This window comes from Schistocerca americana, chromosome 3 (assembly GCF_021461395.2).
Source record: "Schistocerca americana isolate TAMUIC-IGC-003095 chromosome 3, iqSchAmer2.1, whole genome shotgun sequence".
NCBI classification, from domain to species: domain Eukaryota; kingdom Metazoa; phylum Arthropoda; class Insecta; order Orthoptera; family Acrididae; genus Schistocerca; species Schistocerca americana.
In genome coordinates this window covers 424,193,123-424,207,464 of record NC_060121.1, presented here as the reverse complement: position 1 = coordinate 424,207,464, position 14,342 = coordinate 424,193,123, and the positions used below count along the sequence as shown (strand labels likewise).

Sequence of the window (14,342 nt, the reverse complement as noted above, 5' to 3'; positions counted from 1 at the left end):
TGACCTGATGTTTTTTCACCCTTTCCATAGCTGAATGTGATGCATTTATGATCATGTCGTCAGTTAGCTTTTGTCTTCCTCTTCCCCTGGTCCTCTTCCCTGTCGCTATTTCTTCTACTACATCATACAGGCAATTCTCAATCAGTGTCCTAGCGTATTTCTTTTCCTACTCTTAATTGTTTCCCGCGTTCACTCTTTTTGATTCACACTGTGTGACACAAGCTCTTTGCTTCTTTTATTTGTCCGCTAAGTGACAAACCCGGTATTGTCCGGATATTCAATTTGCCAATTTTCTATTAGAAAGAAAAGCAAAAAATGAATTGTGTTTGAAGTGTAATATCGAGAAAATTTCATTTCCATGTACAGTATTTGCGGAAACATCTTCAAAATAATGAAAAATTTGTACAAGAAATGTGCATAATGTACAAATACACATGCAAGTACCATGTCCTAATTAAGAACCGTAGTATGCAAAATACAGATTTTCTGTTTGTTTAACACAGAACTTGATTTCAAACAATATTTCCAGTTACTTGTCTAGCGAGCTCGGCACAGCTGCAAAAAATAAAATTGTGGTAAGGTCTTATGTGACCAAACTGCTGAGGCCATCGGTCCCTAAACCTACACACTACTTAATCTAACCTAAACTAACTTACACTATGGACAACACACAGACCCATATCCGAGGGAGGATTCGAACCGCATACCTACAACGCGATTTTGTAAACATCTCTATGCAAAGCCTCTTCATAGTACTGTGTGTAGACAGCTATTATTTTCGCCGCCTGCACCCGTTACCACTTCGCAGTTCAAAGCTGTCAAACGGGCTGCGAGGTTTCAGAGATTTCGGTAAGTCGACTTGACTATAAGAGTGTCCTAGTAGTAAAGAATAAATGTATTGAAAGTTCGTGTGTGATTCGGCATTTTTTCACGCATCTCAGTGTTCATGACGTCATAATGCCTGATATATGTGTCATGTAGTGATATAATTGTGTAGGTACATTCCGAGGTGCACGTGAATATTTTCTGAGAAATATATTGCGAATACAATCAGCAGCAAGGAATTATTAAATTTAAATGTCATGCATGACAAAGCAGTTTTTCACGCATCTCGGGGTTTTAACGTCATATCTGCTCAACTATGTGTGTTACCATGACATAAGTTTGTAGGTGTACTTGGAGGCATACGTGGATCCTTTCTGCGAAATTTATTGCGAATAGATTTAGTAGCACAGAAGTAATAAATTTAAACGTCATGCATGATGCGGCAGTTTTTCACGCATCTCATCGTTTATGACGTCATATCGCCACAACTGCTATAGGTAAGTGGTTCTTACCCCCAAAGTGAGGAACATGTGTACCAAGTTCGGTTGAAATCAGTCCAGTTGTACACGCACAAATGGTTCAAATGGCTCTGAGCACTATGGGACTTAACTTCTAAGGTCATCAGTCCCCTAGAACTTAGAACTACTTAAACCTAACTAACCTAAGGACATCACACACATCCATGCCCGAGGCAGGATTCGAACCTGCGACCGTAGCGGTCGCGCGGTTCCAGACTGTAGCGCCTAGAACCGCTCGGCCACCCCGGGCGGCCTGTACACGCACACACACACACATACATTTCTATAAGACGTATGGATTTCACATCTACTTAGTGCTGTCAGCAAACTGGAAATAGCGAGAAGGGAAAGTCACTATAATTGAATGCTCATCAAAATTCTGTTCTGGTGAAGGTGCGAGCGAGCAAGATGATGTGAAGCGCGTCTGGTGCGTGTGTTGCAGGTGCTGATGTGGCTGCTGGCCATCCTGTGCGGCATGATAGTCGGCAAGCTGCTCATCCACGGCTACCTGTGCGGCACCCTGCTCCGCCTCAAGATGTTCCGCGATGACCAGGTGAGGGAGGGCGCGCCTCAGTAATTGACACTCGTGTCTCCGGTCCACTTGCACATCTACATCCGTATCCTGCAGGCCACTTTAGAGTTCGCGCTGTGGATACTACCTGTCTTTTCTCCCCTTTCCTGTTCCATTCTCAAATGGTGAGCAGCCAGGATGACTGCCAGAAAGCTTTCCTATGAGCTCGAGTCTCACTCATTTTCACATTGCGGTCACTTCCCCAGCTGTATATAGGAGTAAGTAAGGTGTTGGCTAACCTGTCGGAACATCCGCGCTCAAAATTCTATAAAGGAAGAGAAACTACTTTGACGCAGATTGTGCGTCTTCGGCAAAGTTTTTCTTTATCCTTTCCTTCATCTACGTTTGCACAGACATTGTTGAAACAAGATAAGGGGATGGACGCTGAACTTTTGGAAAGCTGAAAAGAAAACAACCGCCTTTTCTTTGCAATATTTTCATTCCGCAGTACCAACTGCAAGCTACGTCTTCAATTATTTGTTTTTGATGTATTGCAATCTCAGGGTACCTTCACAGTTTCTACTCTCTAAAATTCCCTCTAGTACCATAAGAGTTAATTCTTAATGTCTTAATAGATGTCCTATCATCCTGCCCCTTCCCTGTGTTCCTTTCCTAGCTGATTCTGCGGAGAACCTCCTCCTTCCTTAATTTATTAGTTAACTTTATTTTCAACATTCTTCTGTAGCACCACATCTCAGATGCTTCGATTGTCTTCCGTTTCGGGTTTCCCGTAGTACGTACATGCTTCACTACCACACAATGTTGTCCTCCAAACGTACATTTTCAGAAATTTCTTCCTCAAATAGAGGCCTATCTTCGATACTAGAAGTCTTCTCTTGGCCAGGAATGCCTCTTCTGCCAGTGCTAGTCTGCTTTTTATGTCCTCCATGCCCCGTCGGTCGTGGGTTACTTTGCTGCCTAGGTAATAGAATTCCTTAACATCGTGTGCTTTGTTATCCCCATTTCTGATGTTAAGCTTCTCGCTGTTCTCATTTCCGCCACGTCTCATTACTTCGGGTTCTTCGATTTGTTCTCAGTCCATATTCTGTACTCATTAAACTGTTCATTCCATTCAGCAGATCATGTAATTCTTCCTCACATTCACTCAGGACTGTAATGTCATCAGCAAATCTTATCATTGATATCCTTTCACCCTGAATTTCAATCCCATTCTTGAAACTTCGTTTTATTTCCGTCATTGCTGTTTAGATGTATAGATTGAATAGTAGGCATACAAGTATTTTAACTGCACCATCACAATACATATATTCCGTAATGAAATTCGTCTTAAATAATCCACCACAATTTGAAAAGAACCGTAAAATCCATACCCACAACAGTAGAGGAAAAAATGGCCTTTATGACACATTATTGAAGCTGCCAGTGATTCAGAATAGAATTCAATATGCAGCAACAAAAATTTTTGATCATTTGGCCAATAACTTAAAACGTCTGACAGGTAGCAAAGCAAGTTTCAACAGTAACCTAAAATCGTATCTCCTGGATATCTCCTATTTCATCGATGGATTTTTATTTAAAAACCGGTAGCCTGTAAAAAACAAAAATAAAAATTAGTTTTTAAATGTGGTTGCGTGAATAGGACTAAAATAATATGTACATTAATGTAAACACTTACAGCTCATACATAACCTGTAAACTGAATCGTTCTATATGACTTTAATAAAGGAATCGTTCAAATGATCTATGGAATGTGTAACTATTTATGGAACTAGGAGAATTTCTAAATATGTGTAAATGCGCTCGTGAGCGCGTTTGTCCTAAATGGATTCCTTCGTTGTTTTTCTCTTGTAGTTCTAGGCCAGTATAAACAACTTAAGTTACAATATTACGAAAACAATGCTCACTACACAGCAGAGATACTGAATCGCAGATAGGCACAACAAAAAGACTGTCACAGAATGAGTTTTCAGCCAACAAGGCCTTTTTTCGAAAATAGACAAAACACACACACACACACACACACACACACACACACACACACACACATAGACATGAACAAAGTCTCTGGAAACTGAAGCCAGACTGTAGTATACGTTTGCGAGCGCGCGCGCGTGTGTGTGTGTATGTGTGTGTGTGTGTTGTCTATTTTCGAGAAAGACCTTGTCGGCCGAAAACTCATTTTTTGGCAGTCTCTTTGTGTTGTGCCTATTTGCGACTCAGTATCTCTGCTATGTGGTGAGTATGCTTTTCATAACTTTGCTACATTCCATCCTGGATTTTCCATTGTTTAAGTTAAGTGAACTAGACTTCCTCTCTGAAACCACAATATTACCACATTTTACGGCACTTGCGACCTCCGCCGTTATAATCATGTTTCTCGTGCCTTTAGATGAACCTGGATCTCGACATGTTTAGCCCGGACACGAGATGAGGAGTGGTCGCTGTTGCAGGGCTCCTGGATGACGATGTTCCTGACGGTGATCGTGTCGCTGTACGTGTTCTCGCACGGCTACAACCTGCTGCTGGCGCTCTGGTACGACAACTGCCTGCTGCACATCAACAGTGACATGGGCGTCACCAACGCCAGGTAACGCAACAAGTGGCACCTCGCAGTAGTGCGCCTTCGAGGCAACACCCGCCACTGCCTAGCTGTGTCGCGACGGAGTGAGAGACTAAGCAGCTCGGAGGACTGACGCTGAGAAACTAGTCGTTTACGACGTTCTTAGATCTCCGTGGCGGTTATACAGTTCACTTACACTCTCATGCCGATATGAGACTTTTAGCAATAATGAAGTATTTGTGCCGCTAGTGTAATTATTCTATACCACAACAGGGCTACAATAAAAAATCTTAAACATTTTACCCAGCTATTAATACTACACTAATGGCCATTAAAATTGCTACACCACGGAAATGACGTGCTACAGAAGCGAAATTTAACCGACAGGAAGAAGGTCTGTGATATGTAAATGATTAGATTTTCAGAGCATTCACACAAGGTTGCCTCCGATGGCGACACCTACAACGTGCAGACATGAGGAAAGTTTCTAACCGATTTCTCATACACAAACAGCAGTTGACCGGCGTTGCCTGGTGAAACGTTGTTATGATGCTCGTGTAAGGAGGAGAAATGTGTACCATCACGTTTCCGACTTTGATAAAGGTCGGATTGCAGCCTATCGCGGTTGCGGTTTATCGTAACGCGACATTGCTGCTCGCGTTGGTCGGGATCCAATGACTGTTAGCAGAAAATGGAATCGGTGGGTTCAGGAGGGTAATACGGAACGGCGTGCTGGATCCCAACGGTCTTGTATCACCAGCAGTCGAGATGACAGGCATCTTATATGCGCGTGGCTGTAAAGGATCATGCAGCCACGTCTCGATCCCTGAGTCAACAGGTGGGGACGTTTGCAAGACAACAAACATCTGCACGAACAGTTCTACGACGTTTGCAGCAGCATGGACTATCAGCTCGGAGACCATGAACGCGGTTACCCTTGACGCTGCATCACAGACAGGAACGCCTGCGATGGTGTACTCAACGACGAACCTCGGTGCACAAATGGCAAAACGTCATTTTTTCGGATGAATCCAGATTCTGTTTACAGCATCATGATGGTCACATCCGTGTTTGGCGACATCGCGGTGAACGCACATTGGAAGCATATGGTATGGGGTGCTATTGGCTACACGTCTCGGTCACCTCTTGTTCGCATTGACGGCACTTTGAACAGTGGACGTTACATTTCATATGTGTTACGACCCGTGGCTCTACCCTTCATTCGATCCCTGCGAAATCCTATATTTCATCAGGATAACGCACGACCGCATGTTGCAGGTCTTGTACGGGCCTTTCTGGATACAGAAAATGTTCGACTGCTGCCCTGGCCAGCACATTCTCCAGATCTCTCACCAATTGAAAACGTCTGGTCAATGATGGCCGAGCAACTGGCTCGTCACAATACACCAGTCACTACTCTTGATGAACTGTGGTATCGTGTTGAAGCTGCATGGGCAGCTGAACCTGTTCACGCCATCCAAGCTCTGTTTGACTCAATGCCCAGGCGTATCAAGGGCGTTATTACGGCCAGAGGTGGTTGTTCTGGGTACTGATTTCTCAGGATCTATGTACCCAAATTGCGTGAAAATGTAATCGCATGTCAGTTCTAGTATAATATATTTGTCCAATGAATACCAGTTTATCATCTGCATTTATTCTTTGTGTAGCAATTTTAATGGCCAGCAGTGTACTTTGTACTGTATGTTAACCGGGCGTCTAGAAACGACGGAGAGGCTCCGTCCCCACCGCAGCCCCAGTGGTCCGCAACCCCACGACGACTACCGCAGTCCACTTCATCCCTCCGCCGTACCACACCGAACCACTCTTTCAGGGTTCTTGCGCGGTTCGTCCCCCGGTAGACCCCCCAGGGAACGACAGACGAGTGTAACCCCTATGTTTGCGTGGTAGAGTAATGGTAGTGTACGCGTACGTGGACATAGTGTAGCTGAGGCAGAATAAGGGGAACCAGCCCGCATTCGCCGAGGTAGACGGAAAACCGCCTAAAAACCATCCACAGACTGGCCGGCTCACCGGACCTCAACACAAGTCCGCCGGACGGATTCGTGCCGGGGACCAGGCGTTCCTTCCCAATCCGGAAATACTACTTTAGTACTGCAGATTTTGTTCTGTGTATGTTCATTTCTTATGGTGCATCTAAACTGTTCATGTTTGTCTCCGCTGCTGGATCTGCCCTCATAATGCCCCGGTCAACAGCATTGTCTGCTAGATTCCTTGGGCTTCGGGCAGCGCAGTACGGAAGGGAAAAACCGACCGATTAAAACCGATACCGGTATTTTAGTTCTGAGTAACCGGTATTCTTCAGTATTTGTTTGGTCTCGATTATAACGGACCTTTTTTCTTGTTCATTAACAACCGAGTAAAAAACTGAAATATCAATTAGCCATAGCAACAGCGCTAAATTTTTTCGTTTTTAAATAAATCTTTCTTTAAAATAAGAAGTAATTTAATTCGTAAAATCTGCGTTGGTTTGAAACATTGCGTTATTACAGAAAATGAGGAACGTGATCAGTGCCATTTCAATAACAATGCCGACAGAAACAAAGAACAAACAGATGGCATAAGAATCGGTACAACGCTGTTAAAACAATAATGTCCCTGTTTATTTTCCCGTGTGTCGTATCTTAAGGTACCCGTGTACGTGGGTTGTGCACGACTTGTCCCCACCTGGTCTATACGGTAATTTCTCGCTATCGTCACTGGTCATCTCTTGTACTTCATAATGCCACCAACCATAGCCTAGAAATATTTTTATGAAGTGACGTAGCAATGAAGTACAATCTTAAAGATTTGTCTGCCATTTCTATGTAAGAAAAGGAGAAGGAAATTATGATAATAGTCATAAATTAAAAACTTTACAACAATTCATACGTAGATGTCGTTGTTGTTGTGGTCTTCAGTCCTGAGACTGGTTTGATGCAGCTCTCCATACGTAGTATACAATAAATATAGGAAGAAACTGATCTGCTGCCTGTGTCTAAGTAAAATGCCTTTACCTGCTTATAGCTCTTGAAAACAGACAAATTAACACGAAAAACAGAGTTCTTGAACAACACTTTTCACTCTTCAGCACTGGCAGTTCGAAATGGCTAAATATTGGAATGATACCCGATTATAATATGATTTTTGAGCAGAGATTCTAGAAGTTAGAATCAGTGGAAGAGTACTGGTGATTTTTTCTAGTATTCAGACATTCATCTCTTTTCGAGAATAACAATGAAAGGGTAGACGAACTAAGTTTTCTTTTCATAAATTTTGACAACATAGTCCACGGAGAGCAGCGACCTGATTCTATATTATAAATGAACAATCGAGATGGCAATAATATTTCTTTATTAACCGGTTTCGGCTTATGTACAAGCCATCTTCAGAATTTTTTTGGCCACCTACGGCTAGTGCTGGCGGCCCCTTAGATTTTTCGTGATACCACGATGGTGACTGAGTGTACGTATCACGAAAACTCCAAGGAGCCGCCAGCACCAACCATAGGGGACCAAAAAAATTCTGAAGATGGCTTGTAGATAAGCCGAAACCGGTTAATAAAGAAATATTATTGCGATCTCAACTGTTCACTTTTAAATAAGTTTTCTTTTATTTGCCTATTTAATTTATTAGTTTTATTCTATGTATGTTGAAACTAAGAGAGTCAAAATTTTTCAGTCTTTATTCGGTTTCTGCGTTTACTAAACGAAATAATAGGAATAAGAAACCGAAAATCTTTATTTCAGAAACAGGTTATTTTGAGCTGTTTTAACAGGTTAAATTAGCGTGGAAAAAAACGGTATAACCAAAAACCGATTGTTTCAACGATAACCGCCTTTACTAAGCGCCAGTAACGTTTCCACTTTACACGTATCACTGTAATGTCTTAGAATTCACTCTTTTATCAATTGCACCAACGCAATGTAGATTCTCGAAAAACCATTTCATTCAATGGCCACAGACCTCAGTTGTCTTCGCTCCATCTGTAGAGTATCTCGTCTAGCCGGGATGGCAGCATCCTGCCGTGTGGCTTAGTGGCTTGTGAAGTCGTTCTTGACGCTACGGTCGCAGGTTCGAATCCTGCCTCGGGCATGGATGTGTGTGATGTCCTTAGGTTTAAGTAGTTCTAAGTTCTAGGGGACTAATGACCTCAGAAGTTAAGTCCCATAGTGCTCAGAACCATTTGAAGTCGTCCTTGACCTTCCTGCATAATACTGCGGCTGCAGTACCGTCCAAGATCCGCCATATTTAAAAGTTCCTCAGCGCTGCTCTGGGATCCAGCCATTAAGGAGCTGGATTCCAGAGCAGCACTGAGGAACGAGTCAACATGGCGCCACTTGGACGGTAATGCAGCCGTCCGAGGTGTGGGCACCCAACTTTACAGGAATGACGTTCAGACAATGCGCTGCAGAATTTGCGTTAGTAGTAGTGTTACTATCATGACTCGCCGTTACACGTCGGTACTGATTCGGCAACATAGGGTGAAACACAAGCATCAGTGTGTATCACGGTTGCAGAAAGTCAAAAGAGATGTGGAAGAAGGTTACCTTGGCTTTACTCGCAAACCTGTTTTATCAAAATAGCGAATACCGACGCAGTAAAGGGATACAAAGAGGTCCTCTTTCCCAAACGGGGTTGAAGAAGATGATTCGGAAGATGGAATTAACTGAAAATTTGGAACTGCTCCAGGGAGTGACCGACGAACAACTGCCCCAAAACTATTGGATTACTTACTGTTGCCAGAGCTGATTATGCCACACTCATTGTGCAAAAAATGGTGCAAATGGCTCTGAGCACTATGGAACTTAACATCTATGGTCATCAGTTCCCTAGAACGTAGAACTACTTAAACCTAACTAACCTAAGGACATAACACAACACCCAGTCATCACGAGGCAGAGAAAATTCCTGACCCCGCCGGGAATCGAGCCCGGGAACCCGAGCGTGGGAAGCGAGAACGCTACCGCACGACCACGAGCTGCGAACACTCATTATGCGATATTCAAGCAGTGCACCATCTGTTTCACGACTACTGAACATTCCATGATCCAACGATTGAAAAAGTACTGCGAACAGTTGTTAAATGGTATTATTATAGCGCTTCCAGGCTGTCGTGGATGCAGACGGCCGTCACATTGAGCAATGTTTGTACCTGGAACGTAAGCATGGTAAGCAGTAAACAAATGTTACTCTCTCATGTGGAAATCAAGACATGTTTCTTTCAGATCAGTGCCGTTGCAGACACTTTAAGCTGTTTGGCAAGGGACATTACCTTGATAAAAGCTATCATACTCTCCAGCTATGAGAATCGTCACGTGCCTGATCTTAGACAATAGATTAGTCGCTTCAGCGTGGATTAATGCTATACCACCTGGCACTGGTGCTCCTTCGTTGCTTTTTACGGTCTTCAGTTAGGTGGCAAGGAATCCAGCTGGCAATCGCCTTTGTGTAGCCCAACTGGTGGACAAGTGTGTCAGCAGTGCAAACAGAGACATCCTATTGAGCAGCGAGGTGTTTCATTCTGATCTGTTTATCAGCTCTAATGACAAAGTCCGCACGTTCCTACATTGCAGCAGTCACAGCCGGCCGCCGCGCGGGATATCTGACAGGTCTGCGTGACCTTGTTGCGATGACGACAGACGCCTCGCCCAACGACTTACCGTGCTTTTGTTCACTGTCAGATCTCCGTAGACATTCTGCAAGCGCCTACGAACATCTACCATGCTCTAGTTTTTCGCCAAAAGAAACCCAATGACAGATCTCTGTTAGGAACGCGCCTCCGTTACTGAAGCCATTTTGAAGACTATGTACAGCGCCGACACCTCTACATATACATCGACATGGATACTCTGCAAATCACATTCAAGTGCCTGGCAGAGGGTTCATCGAACCACCTTCACAATTCTCTATTATTCCAATCTCGTATAGCGCACAGAAAATGTGAACACATATATCTTTCCGTAAGAGCTCTGATTTCCTCCCTATGTAGGTCGGTGTCAACAAAATATTTTCGCATTCAGAGGAGAACGTTGGTGAATGGAATTTCGTGAAAAGATTCCGTCGCAACGAAAAAGGCCTTTCTTTCAATGATTTCCAGCCCAAATCCTGTACCATTTCTGTGACAGTCTCTCCCATATTTCGCGGTAATACAAAACGTGCTGCCTAATTTTGAACTTTTTCGATGTACTCCGTCAGTCCTATCTGGTAAGGATCCCACACCGCGCAGCAGTATTCTAAAAAAGGACGGACGAGCGTAGTGTAGGCAGTCTCCTTAGTAGGTCTGTTACATTTTCTAAGTGTCCTGCCAATAAAACGCACTCTTTGGTTACCTTCCCCACAACATTTTCTATGTGTTCCTTCCAATTTAAGTTGTTCGTAATTGTAATACATAGGTATTTAGTTGAATTTACGGCTTTTAGATCAGACTGATTCATCGTGTAACCCAAGTGTAACTCATGTGGATGGCCTCACACTTTTCGTTATTTAGGGCCAACTGCCACTTTTCTCACCATTCAGATATCTTTTCTAAATCGTTTTGCAGTTTGTTTTGATCTTCTGATGACGTTATTAGTCGACAAACGACAGAGTCATCTGCAAACAACCGAAGACGGCTGCTCTGATTGTCTCCAAAATCGTTTATATAGATAAGGAACAGCAAAGGGCCTATAACACTACCTTGGGGAACGCCAGAAATCACTTCTGTTTTACTCGATAACTTTCCGTCAATTACTAAGAGCTGTGACCTCTCTGACAGGGAATCACAAAAATGGTTCAAACGGCTCTCAGCACTATGGGACTTAATGGTTCAAATGGCTCTGAGCACTATGGGACTTAACATCTGAGGTCATCAGTCCCCTAGAACTTAGAACTACTTAAACCTAACTAACCTAGCACATCACACACATCCATGCCCGAGGCAGGATTCGAACCTGCGACCGTAGCAGTCGCGCGTTTCCGGACTGAAGCCCCTAGAACCGCTCGGCCGCCGCGGCCGGCAGGAAATCACAAATCCAGTCACATAACTGTGACGATATTCCATAAACACGCAATTTCACTACGAGCCGCTTGTGTGGTACAGTGTCAAAAGCCTTCCGGAAATCCATAAATACGAAATCGATCTGAAATCCCTTGTCAATAGCACTCAACACTTCATGTGAATAAAGAGCTAGTTGTGTTTCAGAGGAACGATGTTTTCTAAACCCATGTTGACAGTGTGTCAATAGACCGTTTTCTTCGCGGTAATTCGAAATGTTCGAACACAATATATGTTCTAAAATCCTGCTGCATATCGACGTTAACGATGTGGGCCTGTAATTTAGTGGATTACTCCTACTATCTTTCTTGAATATTGGTGTGACCTGTGCAACTTTCCAGTCTTTGGGTACGGATCTTTCGTCGAGCAAACGGTTGTGTATGATTGTTAAGTATGGAGCTAATGCATCAGCATACTCCGAAAGGAACTAATTGGTATACAGTCTGGACCAGAAGACTTGCTTTAATTTAGTGATTTAAGTTGCATCGCTACTCCGAGGATATTTACTTCTACGTTACTCATGTTGGCAGTTGTTCTCGATTCGAATTCTGCAATATTTACTTCATCTTCTTTTGTAAGGCATTTCGGAAGGCTGTGTTTAGTAACTCTGCTTTGGAAGCACTGTCTTCGATAGTATCTCCAGAGATAGTATCGCGCAGAGAAGGCATTGATTGTTTATTGCCGCTAACATGCTTCCCATACGACCAGAATCTCTTTGTATTTTCTGACAGGTTTCGTTGTGGAAACTGGTATAGGTATCTTACATTGAAGTCCGCACTAAACTTAGACCGTCTGTAAAAGATCGCCAATCTTAGGGATTTTGCGTCTGTTTAAATTTGGCATGTTTGTTTCGTTGTTTCTGCAACAGTGTTCTAACCCGTTTTGTGTAGCAAGGAGGATCAGCTCCGTCGTTTGTTACTGTATTTGGTATAAATGTTTCAATTGCTGCCGATACTATTTCTTTGAATTCAAGCCACATCTGGTCTACACTTCTATTATTAATTTGGAATGAGTGGAGATTGTCTCTTAGGAAAGCGTCAAGTGAAATTTTATCTGCTTTTTTGAATAGGTATATTTTTCGCTTATTTTTCGAGGATTTGGGGATTACAGAATTCAGTCTCGCTACGACAACTCTTTGTTCACTAATCCCTGAATGGTTTTGGTGCTCGTTATTAACTCAGGATTATTTGTTGCTAAGAGGTCAAGTGTGTTTTCACAACTGTTTACTATTCGCGTGGGCTCATGAGCTAACTGCTCGAAATAAATTTCAGAGAATGCGTTTAGCACAATTTCGGATGATATTTTATGCGTACCTCCGGAATTAAACATGTATTTTCGCCAAAATATCGACGCTAAATTAAAGTTACCACCAACTATTATTGTATGAGTCGGGTACGTGTTTGAAATCAAACTCAGGTTTTCTTTGAACCCTTCAGCAACTGAATCATCTGAATCGGGAGGTCGGTAAAAGGATCCAATTATTATTTTATTCCGGTTGCTAACAATGACGTCTGCCCATACTAACTCACAGGAAGTATCTACTTCAGTTTCACGACAAGATAAACTACTTCTGACAGCAACAAGCACGCCACCGCCAACCATGTTTAACCTATCCTCTCGCAGCTTGATGAAACTATAGGGGTCAAACAAGAATATTCCACGTTAGAGACGTAAAGACAGTCTGGCAATGACAATACAGACAGCAGTTAGATATCGATACATTAAAAATGGATAACAGAAAACTCACTTTAAAGAGCACATATTACATGCGTGTTCATGGGTTTATTAGCGTTGTAATGAATTCGTAATACAGTCACGGCCTAAATTAATAAATAAAACGACAAATGCCGGCCAGTTTGGCCGAGCGGTTCTAGGCGCTTCAGTCTGGAACCGCGCAACCACTACGGTCGCAGGTTCGAATCCTGCTTCGGGCATGGATGTGTGTGAAGTCCTTAGGTTAGTTAGGTTTAAGTAGTTCTAAGTTCTAGGGGACTGATGACCTCAGATGTTAAGTCTCATAGTGCTCAGAGCCATTTGAACCATTTTGAAAACGACAAATAACTGAAAAAAGTGCTGAAGGTTATCCTTTGTATATGTAGCTGTCTGATCACCAATAAAACCAATGGGCTTCCGACCTCCCTTCAAGAGTTCAGATCGGGACATCGCCAGTGGATGTAAACAACAACATATGTTCATATGTGTGTAAAATCTTATAGGACTTAACTGCTAAGGTCATCAGTCCCTAAGCTTACACACTACTTAACCAGAATTATCCTAAGGACAAAGACACACACACACACCCATGCCCGAGGGAGGACTCGGACCTCCGCCGGCATCAGCCGCGCGGCAAACAACAGACTTTCCGCATAAACACATGGCTCAAATGGCTCTGAGCCCTATGGGACTGAACACCTGAGGTCATCTAGAACTTAGAACTACTTAAACCTAACTAACCTAAGGATATCTCACACATCCATGCTCGAGGCAGGATTCGAACCTGCGACCGTAGCGGTCGCGCGGTTCCAGACTGAAGCGCCTAGAACCGCTCGGCCACAACGGCCGGCTAAACACATGACTACTTCGTGAAAAGCCATGCGACAAATCAACCAATTGGAACTAATGTGACTACGTATAGCACTCCGCCGAATTGGCGTTATAAGCACTGGCAGACTGGCAGTGTGTACCTACAGCTAGGACAGCTCCGGCCAATACTTAAGCCGGCTCTAGCCCAGAAGACACTCGCCGTAGTCTTCATTAGAAAGTCGTATCTTCGTAGTTGTGTAGAGTAGTATTTTGGTTATTATTTTCTTTTCATTGTCTTGTACTATTATCTGGTTTTGCTACCACAAGAACTGTTGTGCTTCTTGCTGTTCT

The 14,342-nt window shown here is 43.2% G+C and overlaps 1 protein-coding gene across 2 annotated transcripts in view; it reads left to right on the top strand.

Annotated features, from left to right (window-relative positions):
• The window catches only part of LOC124605832 (transmembrane protein 117-like), a 217,745-nt gene that overhangs the window by 79,962 nt on the left and 123,441 nt on the right, over window positions 1-14,342 (top strand). For both annotated transcript variants that reach the window (XM_047137761.1, XM_047137760.1), the window contains exons 4-5: window positions 1,786-1,896; window positions 4,326-4,462. In XM_047137761.1, the coding sequence (XP_046993717.1) occupies window positions 1,786-1,896; window positions 4,326-4,462 (248 nt within the window). The remainder of the gene's footprint in view (window positions 1-1,785; window positions 1,897-4,325; window positions 4,463-14,342) is intronic.